This window comes from Camponotus floridanus, unplaced genomic scaffold (genome assembly GCF_003227725.1).
Source record: "Camponotus floridanus strain SB8 unplaced genomic scaffold, Cflo_v7.5 scaffold2, whole genome shotgun sequence".
NCBI lineage: Eukaryota > Metazoa > Arthropoda > Insecta > Hymenoptera > Formicidae > Camponotus > Camponotus floridanus.
Window position 1 is genome coordinate 5,871,431 of NW_020229325.1, and position 19,269 is coordinate 5,890,699.

The following is a 19,269-nucleotide window of genomic DNA, read 5'->3' on the forward strand; positions in this document are numbered from 1 at the left end:
TTTTTTTTTCTTTGGTACTGTGTGCATATTTCTATAGGAAGTGTCTCCTGACTCGATATGCAGGTTGTTTCAGAAGTCGCGTTCTATATTTCCAATTTTTACGAAATGTAAATTCGTGATGTTCTTAGCTCCCAATTCACATTCGTCTCGAGTTATCTTATGTCACTTTATAGAGTTCATTATTGACGTTTGACCCAGATATATCAAGTTCAGAATCGGACGGTATATAAGCTTCAAATGCGCGACAAGAATTTAATTTTTAAAATTGTAAATTTATTATGAGAGTTATTATGTAACAATAGAGGTAAAATAATCAAGAAATATGTATATAGTAATTAATAATTCATGTTAATAATCGATTTCATTAATTATGAAATATTGCATGTATTAGATGATATTGTATATAAAATATTTAAATATTAATATATATTAACACTTTATCAAGTGCCTTGTGCATACAATACAAACAGTATTAAAAAATTACGTTTTTAAATACTGTTCAAAACAAAAATCTTTTTTCTTGCATCTGACAATTTTTTTTATTATAAATTATACGAATTATACGTTTATTATTTTGTTTAAAATTATTTAAAAATTCGAGATGATATAGAAATATTTCATGTTATTCGTGCAGATATATATATTATATGTTTTTGATTTTTTGTGGTACGCTTTTATACGTGCTTACAATATACATATACAAGAACGGACGAAACTAATAAACACAAAATATTGTACAGATAAAATGTTAATATTATCCGAATATTCTCTCAACATCGATAATTTCGAACGTTATAATATCGAGCCAATTTTTCAGAGTTGGCGACTTCTGATACACCCCGTATGTCCATCGCTCATTACACGTGTCCTCTCCAGAACCGCATATCCCTGAATCCTTCGTCGCCACTATGCTGGCGGCAAGATAACATATGCGGTGCGAATATTAACTCGGTGAGAGAGAGAGGAGAAGTTTCTCTCCCCCTCTTTCCGGATTAATTTGCGATCATCAATTCGCGATCTTGGCCGCCGAGGAATATACCTACGTATGTATATTAGATCTCGCACGAGCGTGGCTGGAATGCGTGCGAGAATCGCTTTCTCATTAACTTGCACCTTTACGTACCTGCAATTTGCCTCTTCTTTCTTTTTTTACATCTATGGTCTCACTAATTCGTGATCTGGGCTCGCGTCTATTGCCCGGATCCCGAGGCTAATTAAAAGGGAATCGGCGTCGTCGTTGACCTGTCCTCGCGAGAATCCGCGATTCCTCGCTTCTCCGTTCCTTATGATTGACCGAGCGTGCGAGTGGATCGGTGCGCGCTAGTTAGAGACTCAACAACCACCGCGATCTTGTCCGATCTTTGTTCAGTGACAATCGTTGGCACTTCACGCTTCGGGCTGCCTATTGAAGAATTGGTACTGCAACAGAGGAAAGAGAAGGGAGGACATCCCTTTACGGCTTCGCCGTTTCTCGTATCGGTTTGGCGAGGCACGTCGCGAGAATAAAGAGGAACCGCGTTAACGATCGATCTTAGAAAGCGCAGGCCTCGGAGAAATCTCGTTCAGGATGAGCGCTCTCGTAGAAAATTTATATAAAAATTTTATTATATATTAAATTTTTATATAAAAATTTTATTATATATATTAAATAATAAAAATTTTGTTATATATATATTAAATTTTTTTATATGAATTAAAATCTCCGGATCTAAGATCTCTTCCGTTGTTAATTTAAATTTTTCATTTTGACTGAAAAATAACATTCTTACGTATTTTTTGCGTCTCTCGTGTTGAAAAATTAATTCATGGTATGATAAGGTCAGAAGGGAAATTATAATTTGTTATTTTTTGGAGAAAGAAAGAGAAAAAGAGAGAGAGAACGCAAAACGAATATCAAGTTATTAAACTTTATAATTACAGTACAATTAGTTGTACGTTAAGAAAACGCGTACACTTGAAACTTTGATATTCCTCCCGAACTTACTCGCATTTGATTACCATCAATTACGAGCAGAAAACTTTGATCAATATTTCGATATTCGCGACGGTTTCCCCTAATTATATATAATCGAGAATAGAGAGAATCTAATCTAAGGAGAAGGTGCGTGTGGGAGTGATCAGACGGAGAAAGAAAGAGAGAGAGAGAGAGAGAGAGAGAGAGAGAGAGAGAAAGCGGCAAGCAACGGAGCAAAGTCTTAGCGAATATCCTTACACTGTAACGGAGGGTCAGTGGGAATGCTGTCCCGGTAGCTGGAGTGATGGAGAGAGTGTTGGTGGTGGTGGTGGTCCGTTCAGGTTCAGGCAGATGGGGGGTAGTTGTCTTACCATGCTGGAGCCAACCTGCTGCAGTAGCCCGATCCCCTGCTGCGACGACGTCGAGGATACGGACGGCCGTCTCGAGCCACGAATACTGCTTAGGCTCGTACTGAGCAGATATGGCACGCTGCTACTTGTGATCGGCATCCCGCCCCCCTGCGAACAGGTTCCACTTGACAGATTCCACGTGACAGATTCCACTTGACAGATTCGATTTGACAGATTCGATTTGACAGATTCGATTTGACAGATTCGATTTGACAGGTTCGACTCGGCATTGAGCCTCGCGGGATTAATTATTAGGTCGCATTACACGCGAAATAAACGAGAGATATTGATTTTTCCGACTCATTCTTGGAGCTTCTGTGTGTAAGTCACGATTCTACTCATGCTAACTTGGCGCATTAATATGCATACCGCGCGGCGATCAATTAACGGCTCCGATTTATTTCTGTTTTACATCGCGTGGCATGATCAATAGAGGGGATTCGCTTTTATAGGCGGCAGGTAGCTTTCCGATTGTTCCCAAGCTCACGCAAAAATGTCACTGGGTCACACTAGTTTTAAACCTCGATGTGCCTCATTAAACGATAGATAAAATTCCGCGAGAGAATCAGCGCAAACTTGATTCTCTGAAATCGTGGGAGGAAGAGGATTACAATTTGATTCATCTTAGAAGTATCATTACACGCCTCCGCGTTTCACGATTGCAAGCATCTCTGTCGCTAATTCTCATGTATATTCATTCTTTATCTCTAGACTACGATTCTTATCCTTCCCTTTACTACACGTTACGTCGCGTGTCAACGATACGTTTCGCCGCGAATTAAAGTAGGCGCGGTAAATGATACGTGCGGCAACTTTTACATGTGTATACAGGATGTCCCAGACTCAACGAATTAACGGTAGATTCCTGAGATCATTTGGAAACGAAAATCTTAATACCAAAATGTTGAGGAAGACATAGTTTCAACGCTACAAAAGATTAAAGATTACCAATCGGCTTCTCCTAGCGCAAGAGGCCCACATACATCGATAATATCGATATCGATAGAGGGATCAAAAAATTAAAAAAAATATCATAAAAATCATAAAATCATAAAATCATAAAATAAAAAATGGGATTCTGCAGTGAGCGCGATTGTGTCTTCGATGCGACAGTAGTTTGAAAAAAAAAATCAAATGATCCCAGGAACGACTGATTCGTTAAGTCTGGGACACCCTGTATACAACACACATACGTACCGTAGGCGGGGATAAATTAATATTGGATCCACGTCGTTCTTGGGGACCGGTGCTGGAGTGTCGACGGATCGGCAGGCCGCTTCCGGGCGTCGCTCCCGGCGAACTCGCGCAGGACGGCGCTATCCGTATCTTGGGTGTCATCAGGGTGTTGTCTGACAGGCGTCTACTCGTGAACGTGTTACCCACTCGCAGGAAGTTGTTATCGTTGGCCGACGACGAGGTGAACCATCCGCCAAACATCGCTAAACGACCATCCGATTCGGTTAGATCGATCTCCCTCGCTTTTCGAGGCTCATATCAAGCCCCCTCCCCCCTCTCGAGGGTCGCGTTAATATTTCATGCTGAAGGGAAGGGGGAGAAGAGGCTCCTGAAAAAACTACCAATATTTCCACTTACTAGCCATCGAACTTTTCCGCGCCATATTTTCCGCAGACGCCGTTGATATGGAACCTGCGTGCGAAGAAATACCTTTTTAGCATCACAAGCGCGGGTCACATGATCCCTTGGAGGATCGTTATCATAAATATCAGATAAAGTTAATGGACTCGTGTCTCCTCTGTCTTCTACCCGTGGTCTCGTCTCTCGCTACCAAGAGACGGGGAGAATTTATTATATAAACTACCGTTCACGGTTTTAATAGTATTTATGAAAACCCTTCACGCTAGAGTGCTATTTCGCCGTGAAAGAAAGTGTAGTAAAACAAAACATCGAAAGTACACTTTTAGCTATTATGACTCGAGAAAGAAACATTAAGTTAAGTGTATTAGGAGTTGGAAAATTTAAAGGCTGCACGAGAGAGCTCCGAAAGTTTTCATCGCGCGAAATTTAGGCTCGCGCGTAAAAAACTCCGGATGACGATTAAAGGAGACGTTCGATATCCCCTGGATATTTTCGCACCGATGCTATTCTTCCTGGCCATATCCTCGGCCGACGAGGTCTTGCGTTGCTCGATACGCAAATTCGGAATGTTGAACGTCGGCACGTGCACGTTATCGGTGCTGTACTGATGTCGCAGGGGTCGATACTTGTCCGGACTCGGCAGCGATAGATTGTCGAGCGTCAATTTGTTCCTCTGATTTCTACAATGGCAGAAAGAGAGAGAGAAAGAGAGCTCGGGCTGTTACTCGATAAATTCTACAGATGCATTATACGTGTATCGACAAATGCCCGATATTAATGAATTGATAGCCGGCGATATTTATTAATTACACCAAGTAATATCCGTAATTGAGTTAAGTGGCGTGAATGAGATCCTTGTTTCGGCGGAATAACAAGCTGCATCGCGATAAAATGTCAGTCGGCTTTTGCTTTTTTTAATCAATACTTGGATGAATTTTATGCATTAATTTTCCGACGAGAAAATTCTGCAATTATTTCGCACACGCCATTAAACGCGTGTACAAGAGCTCGTTTGTTCCCGTTTATTCTCATAATAATTAGAGGGAGAATCGCGTTGTTGTTGTCCCGTTCAACCGACACTTTTAATTACAACTTTCGCTCTTAGCGTTAATTGTGCTTGCCTCTCGATGTTGTTCAACATGTCCTGCAGCACCTCGAGGAGCAGGATGAATTGCTCGAGATTCAACGCCGGGTTCACGGTTTGCGGTAGCAACGATGGCATCGCGTGGGCCGCCATCCAATTGACAGACAAGCCGTACTTTTTGTCGGTGAGCATCAACCTGTAAATATCTAAACACGAACGGACGAGAGCGATTAGCCTTAGGGTTTGTATGCCGTTTTTCCCTTCTTTCTCGAAATGAGGATACCTGTCTCTTTGCCACACAGATCATTTATTATTTCTTTTTCTTTCCTTTCGTTTGTATTTTTTTATTTTTCTTTTCCACGTTGTCGAGAACAGGCTCTTTTCCCTTACTTCATTACGGATTAAAACGGTCTCTGGTCAATTTTTTTTCTTCCTAACAGACAATTCATTTCGAGATCCATTTTATTAAATATTGCATATTTACCCGAGCTTCATATGATCAATAATAACTGCGTTTGCCTCGATAAATAATAACAATAAAATAAAACTTTGAATCATTTTTTCGAACGCTTTTCATTCCAAGCAAACAAACGCAAGAGAGATACGTGTCTTCTTTTTATCTCGTTTTAAAGAAATTAATTATGCATTTTTTGATCTCGTAAAATACACGAGTTGATGATCATTATTGAGAAAGGCTTCTATTAAATGATGTATAAAGTACTAGATCCACGCTTGTGTGTGATACTCGCTTTTACTTCACTTACTTACAACCCGCACGACGATCTCGGGCTCTTGCAGTTTGACTTTACAGAGGAGCGGTAGGATGCAGTCGATGATCTTCTGCTTCTCGAGACGGCTCAGGATGCGCGGCACCACGTCCATCAATACGCGCGCGTCCGCAGAGTTGTTTTCGAAAGCGTCCAACAGCTTCGGGAGCACCACGTTACGTATGGCGTCGTCCTCAAGATAACTCGTCACGTTCGATACAGCCACGAACGCGGCCATCTAGTAGATAAACCAAACAAAATCGTGTGATTAATACAAGGATTATCTTTTAGAGATATATAAAAAGATTCTTAGGATCCTGAATCGATACGTGATTTCAAATAGAAACTTTCAGGAAATTAAGAATTTTTACATCAAATTATAAATCCTTTTTAATTTCTTAAATATTCATATATCAGAATTTTTGGTTTAGCAGTCGAATTTAATTTGTTTTAATTTGTAAAAATTTTTACATCAAATTATAAATCCTTTTTAATTTCTTAAACATTATAGCAGAATTTTTGGTTTAGCGGTTGAATTTAATTTGCTTTAATTTGTAAAAATTTTTACATCAAATTATGAATCCTTTTTAATTTCTTAAATATTATATCAGAATTTTTGGTTTAGCAGTTGAATTTAATTTGCTTTAATTTGTAATTTTTAATTTGTAAAAATTTTTACATCAAATTATAAATCCTTTTTAATTTCTTAAACATTATATCAGAATTTTTGGTTTAGCAGTTGAATTTAATTTAGTTGGACCAACATATTTTTCGATGATATCTCTACTTTTCCTAACTCTTGCGTGAAATTGATGGTTTACTCACTCGTACTTGAATAGTCGAATTCTCAAAGGACATGTACAGCATCGAGAGGACCTCGCGCTCGTATTCCTGAGGCGTCTTCTCCAGGATGATGTGCAGATTCTCCAGTAGAGTCACGGTTCCCTGAATCGACTTTCGATTGGTGAAGAGTGGTCTGCGGAAGATAGAGAAGGAGAAAGATGGAGGAGGTGTGAGACGAGACGTGCCTATCTCGCGCGGTCTCGCGCTCATTTCCGCCCTCGTTCACGTACGTACTTGAGCGTGGGGAACACGATCTGGTCGTACTCCTCCTTGGTGCTGTTCTGAACGATGTACAGCATAGGTTGCAACACGGCCGACAGCACTTCCTGCGTCTGCAGCTCCGCGTGAAGATACGTCCAGATGTGCTGATACCAGAGTTTCTGCGGAAAATGTTCGCGTGACACGTGCGGAAACGTGCGCGATCAGGGTGTAACTCTCGAAGCGAGCGAAGTCGAATTTACAACTCCCACGTGTGGAGAGCTAATTCCTAATTTCCTTTGTGTGTTATATTTTTTTTCCATTTCCCCAAGATCAAAACATTCGTACATTCCATGATTGTATCGTAAAAGGAACTGAGAAAATTATAAAGAAAAATAATAGAATAAAGAATGATAATTATATGTTCTAAATCATTCTTGGTTAATTAAAAACTGATGTGCAAAAGATGATACCGAACTATGTTATTATTATCGAGAAAAGCGATAAGAACCGATCTGAGCTCGGTGAAACGCATATTCCCTTCGTCTTTTGTCAACCGTAGATTGACAGCAGTCGGGAGTAAAAAATTATAAAGAAAAATAATAGAATAAAGAATGATAATTATATGTTCTAAATCATTCTTGGTTAATTAAAAACTGATGTGCAAAAGATGACACCGAACTATGTTATTATTATCGAGAAAAGCGGTAAGAACCGAACCGAGCTCGGTGAAACGCATATCCCCTCCTTTGCCAACCGTTGGCAGCAGTCGGGAATAAAAAGGAAGTATCTCATGATTAAAAAATTAGAGACTCTAAAGCATCTTTGATCAAAATCCCACGTATTAAACACGCAATTGGGATGCTTGCAATGACGTAAATGCGATTGTAGATTCAGTTTTCCCGTCCCGGGAGTTTTTCCCACCCCGCAAGTCCTTCCTGATTAATTAATAATTAATGCCGCAATATTCGCGCGTACCTTCGGCATGTAGGGCAGCAGTTCCCTCAGAGTCGTCGTATAAAAGTGTTCCTTCTGCGACACGTCCTTCATCTTGCTGACGTCGAGAAACTGTAGAGCATGCACAAACGGATCCCGGAAGAACTTGATCATGGTCAATATTTGCGCGGTAGGCCTTTGCTCGGGATCCTTGTGCATGAGTCGTGTTACGGCTTCTCGCAGGGGTATCGGTACCAGTGGTAAGATGACGGAGACTTGATCGTCGAGCTGATCGATGGGATGGAATAATAACGCGACACTTGTTTAATCCGACGAGTTATTTTTTTAGGAGACTTGAATGTTATAGTAAAAGTGTATTATGTTTGTGAAATGTATCGGGCTTTTTATGGAACAATATTGCTCTCTGTGTAATTATCGTATATTGATTTACGGGACAGTAGAAGGATTGACTGTGCGATAATGCGGGTAGTCGATGGCTTTTTAAATATTTTTTGTGTCGAGAATTTTTTTGAAAATTGCAGCTACTCTTTTGACGATTGAAATATCGCATGAAATTGTGAATTGAAGTATAGAGCGTGGCAACAAACAATATACTACGTCGTTCTAACGAAAAACGCAATTTGAAACTATTGGATAGAATAAAATCAATATTTTTTATATAAACAAATAGGTATCTCGCAAAAGGAATTTCAGCAAATAAATTGTACGCAGACGCGCTTTTTTTCACTTTCCAATTAGCCAACTATGATACGATTGCAGTTGTGCTATGCAATTGCGGTGGAAAACTCAGAAAGGGAAAAAGATGTAACTAAAGACTGAAATTTATTTATGCGAGAATCGGAGAGATGAAGAATCCTCGCGAAGGGAAATCTCTCTGTCTGTCCCGAAGGTTAAATCCTTTCAAAGAATATCCGCGAGATCCTTCTCGACATTCCTAAGAGAATCATCTCGTTTCCGACTTGCGGACAAATTAACTTACAGTCTCTAGTTGCTTGAGATAATCCGAGCAGCTGTGATTCGCCTGTATCAACGGTCGGCCCTGATTGTAGATCGCGCATATCGTCATACCGAAGCTGTACATGTCGCTGGAAAAGCTGCCGAGCTTCTTCTGCTGCACCTCCGGCGCTGCAACGTGTTGCATTTACAGACAGACTCGATGTCGACGAGGTCGACGAGACGCGAAAGGATAATTAACAATGCAAATGAGAGAGAGAGCGTTAGTCGGAAAACTGCTGCCAGCAATTTTTAATGTGACTTTTCGATGTGAATTTTCATACAATCTAAAGCCTTGGGGTGCAAAGGTGCGGAATTAAAATTTTCAACAGTTACATTCGATTCCATTGATACCGAGCTTATTTCCCACGCATATCCTCCTCCCCCGCCTCGCTCTTTTTTATGTATATATGTATATAAATACAGAAATCCCCTTTCCCCATAATGAACTCGACTGGCTTCCGGGGCTTCCAATTTTCCCTCTTGCGCCCCTCCCTCTCGTTCCTTTTAATATTAATATCGAGTCCGGTAATAATCTGTTTTGCCATTCTCTGATATACATATATACAAACGTTCGAGCGGAATGTATTCATCGAGCAGTACAATTCAACCGAATTACAAAACGCGGGATCGTTACATTATTGTAATGGCTGTATAATTAGATTTCTGTTTTCATCGCGTATTCAAAGTTAAATACAATTGTATAATACCAAGTTGCTTTATCTAACAGGAGAGTCGCGCGCGCAAACACGAGAGAGGGGGGAAGTAAATAATTGTGCTTGTGATACTAAACGCATATTCTCGACATGAAGATTTTTATCTTGCATAAAAATGTTTGAAATTTCATTCATTTGAAAGAGATTAAAAAAAAATCCCTATTTATAAGGATGTAATATTCAGGATTTCTATTTATAGAAGAGCCACTTGTATTTACGAAGAAAATCAATTACTCGGTTTTAAGCGAAGGCTCGAGAGAATGCATTTAATCGCGTTGAGTGGCGACAAAATATAAACTCATTGATTTTACTAAGTAAAGTTGAGTGACTCGAAACAACGTTACTGGAACAGCGCGTGGGCGTACGTTAACGACACGGCCATTCACGACACCTCACCTATATAATCGAGATTGGGCTGAGTCATTTTCGGCATGTGCTTCGTCCACGATTGCACGGTTATCGGTACCTCCTTGGCCGCATCTAACAAGAGCGAAACGCATTCTGAAGTGATAAACTGCATCATGCCATCTATTGCTATCAGAGTCTGGCCGATGTATCAATTATTTCTATAATAATTAGCTTTTTTTATATTCTCTAAAATCTATAATAAATAAATATAAGATAACTTGATGAAAACAAAATTTTCTTCAACTCAATAATATAAATTTTTAATTTAATAATTTTTAATTTAATTTAATTTAATGATATAAATATATAAATTGTAAGTAAAATATATAAATTATATAAAAATATTAAATATATAAATAATTAATAATAAATATATAAATAATTAATATATAAATAAAATATATAAATTGTTCTCATTATATATTTATTTATTAAGGAATCATATTTTATCATATTTAATATTGAGCAATTGAGAAAAAGCACAATGTGACGCTTATCCTTTATTCTCCTTTATTAAGTGAAGTATTGCTGATATTGACAAAAAAGGGCCAAACTTTGATTAAGAAATTGATCTTTTATACGAGGGATAACAAGATTGCAGACTCACCGAGAAACTCGAATCCCGACAACTTCCACGTGCCCCTCTTCGTAATGATGATGCTCGTCGGGCAAACGTTTCTATGAAGAAATTTACAGTTGCCATGAAGGAATAAGAGAGCCTCTGTGATCTGTCAAAAGAAAAGTGAGAAAAGTTTACAAAGTTTACAGAGGTTGCGAGGATATTTATTATTTTTTTTCCTACATGACATAATTTTAGCATTATTTTCGCCCCGAAAAATGTTGACATAATTTTTCGACGACGTTTCAATCAAGTTTAATTCATCTACTTTTCGCTAAAGATATAATTGTGGATCCGAGTCGTTAGACCGCGTTGCTAAACGCGATTGCTGTAACACGGTGACGCAAGCTTGAGTTGCAGTTTGAAGAGAGTTAAGGGCATCAAGTATTCTATTAAGCTTCGTAATACATTCTATTATATGAGAGCTACGTCGAGCCAGTGGTAGTAGCACCGTGATGGAGTTGATTTCTCGTGGTTACAACCAGAAACTCGTTTTTGAGAAAATTCGCTCTGATCACCCTTTCCCTCTCCCCCCCGTAAACGCATGCGTCGGGATTCGACTTAATTTTCCGCAACGCAACCCCCGTTATTGCGTCTACGTTATGATTGTGCTTACGCACAATGTCACGGTCGTGCATGCGTACTCGTGCATTTCGAAACCTGCCTCTTTTATTCCGCGCGAAAGAGATCGATCGCGTAATTTCCGCTCCGAATTGAGGGAATCGATTATTTTCGCGCAAATTTGACGCGCGATTTGACATTTAATTTCACGTTCAATGTATGCCCGTACCGCATTCCAGCGTAACAATATAACGCAAGAATACCTTTTTGTTGAAAACTTATATTACGATCGTATATCCATTAAATATTAGAGAGACTAAAGCGAAAAAGAAACAAATATCGTACACGAAGCAGCGTAGGCGGAAAGGAGAGCTTAAAAACACGCCACGTTAGTTCGTTATTCCCCTAGTCTCGTTTTACACGCTTAGAACGACTTAACTGCTAATGGACGAACCCCATTATCGGTGCCCCGTATTTGTAGAGCCACGAAAAGTATTAAGTAATTATCGTCTATTCCTCTATCGTGAAAATAGAGGCAAATGAAAGAAATAAAATTCGCGGAAATTGATTTACCGGAAATACTGTAAACAAAAAAAAAAGCAGAGCGTTTGCATCCGATAGCATTCTTTTTCTAAACAGAAAATTGTCTCTCTTTTTACGTAATTTGTCTTTTTACTAAATGTTGTATAGACAATATAATCTTTTTCTTAATAATTTAATACAAATATATTTTTCTAACATTTAACTACTATTTATCTATTATTATTTATATACTTTTACTATTGTGAAAAAATATAAGAGCACTTCACACATAAATAGAATTTCTATTTTGTTTCGATTGACCACCAATAAAAAGCATTTTAAGCGTTTGAAGACTTTTAACTCATCTTTTATGCTGGAAAAAATTTATCAATAATATTTTTCGAGATAATTCTTTCTGTTTTAATAATTTTCATACAATTTAATACATACAAGTACATTTTTTAAATATTTATTTTTTACCATGAGAAAATATAAAAGTACTTTGATAAATAGAGTTTCTACCTTTAATATACTTTCAATATACATGTCATAAAATTGCGCTTTTTGAGTGCAAACTTTTATCAGCATGCGTTTACAATCTATGAGAGAGAGATTTTTCATTAGATAAATAATTAAATATATATCTGCAAAATGTAAGGACAATTTTTTTTTGAAAAAGAAAAAATAATTTTCTATGAAGAGGTTTTCGCGCGGGACGCGTTCTATTTACCTGCAACAGTCCGTATTTGACCTCCAGCTCGAGTAGCTCGTACTCCTTGACGAAGGTCGAGCGATGATGGCTCGTGGCCGGCGGGTGGTTTTGCTTGCCCATCGGCCCCGAGGACTGCGCCGCAAGCGTGTTTGCCAATTGCTCCTTGTACGCCAGGACGTTCGCCAGGCTGGCCAGGACCGGCTCCGACGCGAAGGCCAGCGTATCCGCGCACTCCTCCACTTTGTACGCCTACGTGATTATCAAATATAGCGCATCGATTTATACCGAATGTAAATAGCTCTTGAAAATAGATGAAAAACGCGCTGATATGCATTTAATACATTTCCACCGAAAACCTTTCGGAATAAATTGACGAAATTCGTTTCGTTTCCAAATAGATTCCGTTTCCAATTACGTTTGACAGTGTGGGTGTATGCGTGTGCATAATACTTGTGATTAGTGTGTGTGTATATCATATTTTAAATTCCCGTCTTTTAGAAAGAAAGCGGGATAGATCGCATTTCTTTGGCTTCCTCGTTATCGTCTTCTTCGCAGCTTTTCAAGGAACTACTCCTCTCGCGATTCCTCTTTATGCTTCTTCGATTGATTTCCTCGCGCATATTTTTTATATATATTTTTATGTAAGGATTAGAAAGAAAATTGCATAACTAGTCTGACGATACTTATGTCAATTATCTTGCATTATGTCAGAGAGAAGCGTGGAAGCTGGAAAATAAACTTGCACAGAAACATCGTCCGTCTTGTCGCTCTTCTCGACGAAACCATTTCAGTTTGATAGTCGACTCGTGAAATATACCCGGACGAGAAGGGAGGACGAGAGGAAAAGTTCTCGCGCCTCGCCTTGGCCTATATAATACGCGAGGGTCGCTTACGTACCTGCAGGAGCTTCGGATGCGAGTATCGCTCCATCTGAGTGGCACCTGCGCGCAGGATGTCCGTGACCGTTTCCCTGCGTTTCGGCTTGTGCAGCTTCTCCACGGAACGCTTGTCGAACAGGAAGATTGAGACCTCCTGCAAGCGAGCAATCGCCATTTTTTCGCGCGAACTCCTCTCTCGGTAGCCACAAGAATTTATCTTCGGAATTGAAGTGTGAGAATCGCCCGGATACGAACTGATCTTGTTCTCGCGCTTCTCAACCGTTCGATCGCTTTCAAAATCGATTTCTCGAATTGGATTACCTCTAATCCGCGATTCAATCGTCTCTCCTTGTGTGTGTCTCTCTCTCTAGAGTAAACTATCGTTGGAGATTGAATCGCGATTAAGGTGTTGAGACATATCTCGAAAGAGATCGGTCCTTAACGATAATTAAGCCATTTAATGCAATTATTACACAGTAAAAAATAAAATTTAATCATAACATTTTTCACATGTCCTAGAAAGTCCACTCTAAATTTTAAGTTAAAGTAACTCATTCGTCATATGTTATTTAATGGCAAATTGAAAACGTTATATAATTGACACAATACTTTACATTTATTTTTGTTATTGCGATTTTAAGTGTAATGTAAAAATAACATACAAATTAATTGAAAATTACATGAAAAAATAGTTTCAATAGCTCGTAAGAAATGTTGAGAACATTAACATATAATAATTATTTTAATTAAAATTATTTGTAATAGAAACATTTGATTCTAGTAAATTTGATTATTTTTGTATGTCAAAGTTCAAGATTATTTGAAGATTTTAACTTTTCTTAGAATGTTAAACTGACTTTGAGACATGTTGATTGTTTAAAATGATTATGTTAAAAATACTCAAAATAATATTTCATTTCTAAGAGACATATACAAAGTGTTAAGTTATGAAGTTGACATAAATGTAACACATGAAAACGTTATAAAAATAATAACATATAAGCTGTATGTTAATATTACATTAAACTACTAATCAATACGTGGTAACACAAAAAAATTTTAACAAATGGACGCACAATTTTTTACTGTGTTTTACTTTCGTCTCATGTAAAAAAATTGCGGAGTTTTTGCTGACTTTGCAAAGTTTGTTTTTAATTTAGAAAGAGTTTTAATCCCATTCGGGAAAGATGTGTTTCTTAAAATTCTGGAAAAAAAATTTTACTCTATAAAAACTAATATATAAATATATCAATGTATTCTCTATATCTAAATAAATCTTCTACAATCTTTATGCTCTCTGATATCTGGAAAATAGCTTTCGATATAAGAATACAATCGGTAAATACTGAACAGCATTCTACTGTCGAAACGGAACTTTTCAATAAACATTTTATTTCCACAGAGAAAGAAGGGGATTCCCATTTTATTCTCAATAAATCTTTCGGAGGGTTTACGATGAAACTGCGATAACATTCCATTTTATTCTCTATAAATGATTGACTTCTCGTGATTTGATACGAATTAATTTAAAGGAACAAAGTATTATCAAATTCCCCATTTTTCCGACCGATTTTTTTTTTTCATTACCATTCGGTCCTTCTTCCGGTAGCCGTCGTAGATACGCCAGACGTTCTCCGGCCCGGCTGTGGCAGACTGTTTGCCAATCTCATACGTGTTGCGGATAGGATCGGGGAGCAGGTCGCATGGTGCCGTGCTACTGCCTCTGGATTTCGCGAACATGATGATGCGGCACCAGGAAGCGAAGACCCCCTCAGTGGATCAACGTCGACCTCGTCCGTTTATTATCTGCCAAGCCAAAATTCATATTGAGCGCGTTAAGTCTCTTTGATATTGTTGGATAACTCGCCGGAGGGATAAAGGGCAAGTCAAGGGAAAAGGGAGCAAGACCGAAGCGTAATATCGCGAAAACAATCTCTACGTTCGTGACAATGGAATATCGCCGTGGTACATATTCGCGAGATTTCTCTATATTTCATATTACGTGTGTAATATGAGAAAGATCGCCGAGAGATTCGCCAAAATTAAGTTGATTTTATAACCATTGCTGCGTGAAAAATTTCTATAAATCGACGAGAGAAATCATGAGAGATATCAATGAGATATCAATGAGAGAGAAATTGTTGAATTTCTGATTTTGGAAGGTGAGAGTCGAGACTTTTTAATTTTTAAATTTCTCTAAATCGAGAAAATTAAGAGAAATTTTGTCTTAAATTAAGAGAAGTGAAGAAATTAATAGGTGGATTCGTAGGACTTGGAATTTATGTCAAATGTTTAAAAAAAATCCAAAATTTTTTAATCGATTGATTGGCTTTTTCACATATTCCTCTTTTTATATATCATGACGATATAAAATTTACTTTTATTTAACTTTCTAAAAGATGCACTCTACGATATATTATAATCGATTTTTTTTCTTTTTTTCTTTTGAGGATTTAATCCGGGAAGCCTCTGTACTTCATGATTAATTAAATTTTCTCTTGATGGTATTATATGCTGCACAGAATGTCCAAATACCTGTGAAATCTTTGGATCGTGAATTGTGCGTATATCTATGTACCTGAAGGTAGTATCATGGAAACTTTTTAATTATCGACATTGAAAGTTCTGTTTCAAAATTAAACTGAAATGAGATTTTGTTGCCTATTTACGGCTTGCGGCTTAATTTGCAAACTCGTTTTTTCATCCGAGAATGTTAAGTAACCTCGTAAATATTGAACTTGTAAGTTCAATATTGAAACACCTCTGCGATTTGCAGCAAAATATTAACCGCGATTTGCAGCAAAATATAATGTTCGCGAGCTAAACATTCACACAACTAAATCTCAAAAATTGAGCAAATTATATTTTTATCAAGGAAGAAATATTCAAGCTTTTTTTAAACATTTATATATTATAAATAGAAGGAATATTAAATAAAATTAAATGTTTACAATATCAAATAAGCGTTTTCAAAAAGAAGAAATCTCTTGAATCATACGTGACTAAATAAAAAAGAATGGAAGAGAGAAAGAGAAAAATGTTTCTCTCTCTCTCTCTCTCATTAAATTGATATTTACTATCCAGTTCTATATCTATTTGAAAAGTATAAATTCTCTTAAAAAAGAAATTGTGCAAAAGACACTATAGAATTTTTTACAACTCTTCTCTTTTCATAATTTTAAAATTTATATTTTGATATTCGGAGAGACTTTTCAGCGTTCTCGTCCTTCGCAAGGAGAGATATTGGGTGTTATTATTCGCACTTCTCGCGTAGGAGTGAAGATCGTTGTCGGATTTCCTCGACAATAGAAATACGAGCTTTTTCGTGTCGTTTTCAGAATATTCGGATATAACAAGAAAGGATGAAGAAACTTTTTCAAGAAAAATCGATGAATCGTTGTCGATTACTCACGTTCAATCATTCGAAAGCGCTCATAGAACGAAAAAGATCAGCACAATATTCGAGCTGAAAGCTCGGAGAGTCTGATACTTGTATACAAAATAACTCTGCGTAAAAATAATATTTATTTCGAGACGAAAAAACGGTGCGAAAATTTCTCGCGCGTACGTGTATATCAGAAATTAATTAAAATTCGCAAAGAGGGATTCGTTCTGCGATCGTTTCGTTCACTAAATGACATAAATGACGCGTACTTATTGCTCCTTATACGCCTACACCTTAGAAATACGCGAGCATAAAGATCTGGACGCGAATCTTCTATTATATTTTTATTATAGTTAGGTATTTATGATCAAAAAGTAAAAGGGAAAATTTTATATTCTTATCTCTTTATAACTGACATTTACTGTCTGCATTTCATAATAAATAATCATTTAAATATAAATTTTGTGAAAAATAAATTTTGCGAAAAATATGAAATTCTTCTCTCTATGAAATTTAATTTTTAAGATGTTGAATGTTCGAGGGATATCTAGAGTTAATCTTCGCTCTTTTTCATTGTATAAAAATAGAGATCGCTTTTTTAGCAACGCGAAAATATAAACCCTCCGAAACTGTCGTACTAATCTTCAAATAAAAACGTGACAATAACATGAACAATGACATGTGTGTGTACGTTGTATTTGTTTATCTAAACGACGAGAGTGTTGAAAGATTCTTTCTCCAGAGCAATTAATTACACAGAATTTAAAGACATCGAACTTGTCGAAATTTATCAACGTTTCGCGGTCAATTTGTCTATCATACCACGTGATTAATCGCGCGAATGCACGCTTATTATTAATTAATCAAATTTTATTAATAAATATACTTGATCCTGATTTAAATATGATTCCAGAGTTGGAAGCACTGAAAATCTAGTATGAAGAGCTTGTTACATAAATTATGTATAAATAAAATCACGAAAAAGAGAGAGAGAGAGAAAAAGAAAAAGAGGAACAAGCATATTATATATCAAAAAAGATAGGGAGTATATTTCTTTCTCCTTTGAGTGTCTCTCTTCTTTAAAGGACTCTCATGCAGGAAATATGATTTCTGAAATAAATGTCCTTTGCTTTAGTCTCTCATTCTTCCTTCCACTTTCGTGGGAAAACGATGAGACAGAAAAAGAGAGAGAAAGGGAGGAAGAGAGGACAACCCTTCTCTCCGCTTCTCGACAATTAATGCACGCGGTGGCAGTTTTAATCCCGCCACCGCGATCTCGAAAGGCCAGAAGTTTTCGTCGGATCGTCGTTAACGGGCGTTATCCGCTCCGGTGAATCGATATAAGCGCGCGAGCCGTTAACGTTAGCAAGCGCACCCCTCTAATCGCACCCCCGATCTTGGAGGCTCGGCTCTCCCCCCGCGGCGACGTGCGGCGCGTTATCCTGCCGGATTCCCGGTGTGACCCCAATCTCGCCCCTGTCCCGCGCGTAATCCTTCTCGCGCACTCCTCCGTTTGCGCTTCTACGCGCAAATGCGAAACGCGAATCCCGCGGGTAGCGCGATCGCAAACGGAGCCATAACGCGATATCCGGATATAGCAAGGAAGACCCGCGACCCCGCGCGACACCCCCAGGAGCTCGCAGCGGATAATGCACTATCGTACGCGTAATATACATAATTATGCGAACGCGCACTGATACGTACGAACGATGCCACGCATACGGGAGAATCAAATAAAAGGCAGTAGACGGATAGACAGGCGGACGAGGAGCGCGAGAGTGTGTGACTCACCTGTTGCCGAACGATATCGGGAAACGCGCGATAGCACACCACCGTACATAGGCTCTCTCTTTGTCGCGAGAAGAGGAGGAATAAGGAAGCGGAAAAAGAGACACAGTATGGTGCGACGGTTGCGGCGGCGACGACGACGACGACGACGACGACGACGAGCACGATGACGACGCTGACGGCGGCGGCGGCGGCGGCGGCGACGGCGACTGCGGGAAGGTTAGTAATCGGGTTAGTAATCCAAGATTGGCGCGAACTCGCAAGCGAGTAGACGGACGCGACGCGCGTGGCTCGCGCGCGCGCGCGCGCGCGCTCACGGGGTTGACAGACGGGGCGGGCGGGAGGGAGGAGGGGGCGAGCTCTCGCGCTGACAGCGCGTGCCCCTGTGTGTGTGTGCGTGGTCGTGGACGCCGCGCCGCGGCCGACGGGATGCGCCGATGGTGCGTCGCGACGATGGACTGGCGCGATCGGAGCAGAAGAGGATCCTGTTATCCTGTAAACAGCGATCCTTCTCCCCTCTCCCCGCATTCCATCCCCTTCCCCTCTTCGAACCCTCTTGTCACCGTAGCCGTTCCAGCGGCGGCGTATCGCCGTCGACGGCGACGTCGACGTCGTCGCTGACGGATCACGCGCGTGCGCGCGCGCCCTCCGCCTCCTGGCTCTCCGCCGGCGCCTGGCAGGTCCTCGCCCGGCTCCCGAGCTCAGAGTGTAGGCCTCCTCGTTGCCTGGAAATTATAGGTCTGGGTTGCAGGGTAGGTAGGTTGGTAGGTTGGTAGGTTGATAGGTTGATAGGTAGGTAGGTAGTAGGGAGGTAGGTAGAAAAGTAGGTAGGTAGGTGTTAGATATATGCGCGGGGGAGATGCAAGAATTGGGGGAGA

General features: G+C 39.1%; 2 protein-coding genes across 3 annotated transcripts in view; one reads left to right on the top strand and one right to left on the bottom strand.

The window, feature by feature from the left end:
* LOC105256391 (DDB1- and CUL4-associated factor 11) overlaps positions 1–19,269 on the top strand; it is a 31,568-nt gene that overhangs the window by 2,475 nt on the left and 9,824 nt on the right. The gene's annotated exons all lie outside the window — the stretch shown is intronic.
* Positions 654–18,946, bottom strand: LOC105256392 (SCY1-like protein 2). 2 transcript variants are annotated; one of them, XM_025408075.1, is made up of 17 exons: positions 18,395–18,946; positions 14,806–15,024; positions 13,238–13,372; positions 12,359–12,589; positions 10,534–10,654; positions 9,915–9,998; positions 8,789–8,934; positions 7,831–8,076; positions 6,889–7,034; positions 6,637–6,787; positions 5,809–6,049; positions 5,082–5,250; positions 4,459–4,640; positions 3,958–4,011; positions 3,562–3,803; positions 2,326–2,472; positions 654–1,419 (listed from the first exon to the last, which is right to left on the bottom strand). In XM_025408075.1, exons 2-17 carry the CDS (start codon positions 14,956–14,958, stop codon positions 1,387–1,389), a joined length of 2,481 nt encoding a protein of 826 aa, XP_025263860.1. In that variant the 5' UTR covers positions 14,959–15,024; positions 18,395–18,946; the 3' UTR covers positions 654–1,386. The 2 variants fall into 2 exon arrangements, with proteins under 2 accessions (XP_025263860.1, XP_011264550.1); XM_011266248.3 differs by having other exon boundaries at positions 1,340–1,419; positions 2,213–2,472.

Bases quoted from the DNA above. Each gene is read 5' to 3' on its own strand.
- LOC105256392 (XM_011266248.3), bottom strand. From the start codon at position 14,958: ATGTTCGCGAAATCCAGAGGCAGTAGCACGGCACCATGCGACCTGCTC. The intron at 13,373-14,805 runs GTAATGAAAAAA...GCTCGCTTGCAG, and splicing joins ACCGGAAGAAGGACCGAATG to GAGGTCTCAATCTTCCTGTT. The intron at 7,035-7,830 runs GTACGCGCGAAT...CATTTTCCGCAG, and splicing joins TGCTGCCCTACATGCCGAAG to AAACTCTGGTATCAGCACAT.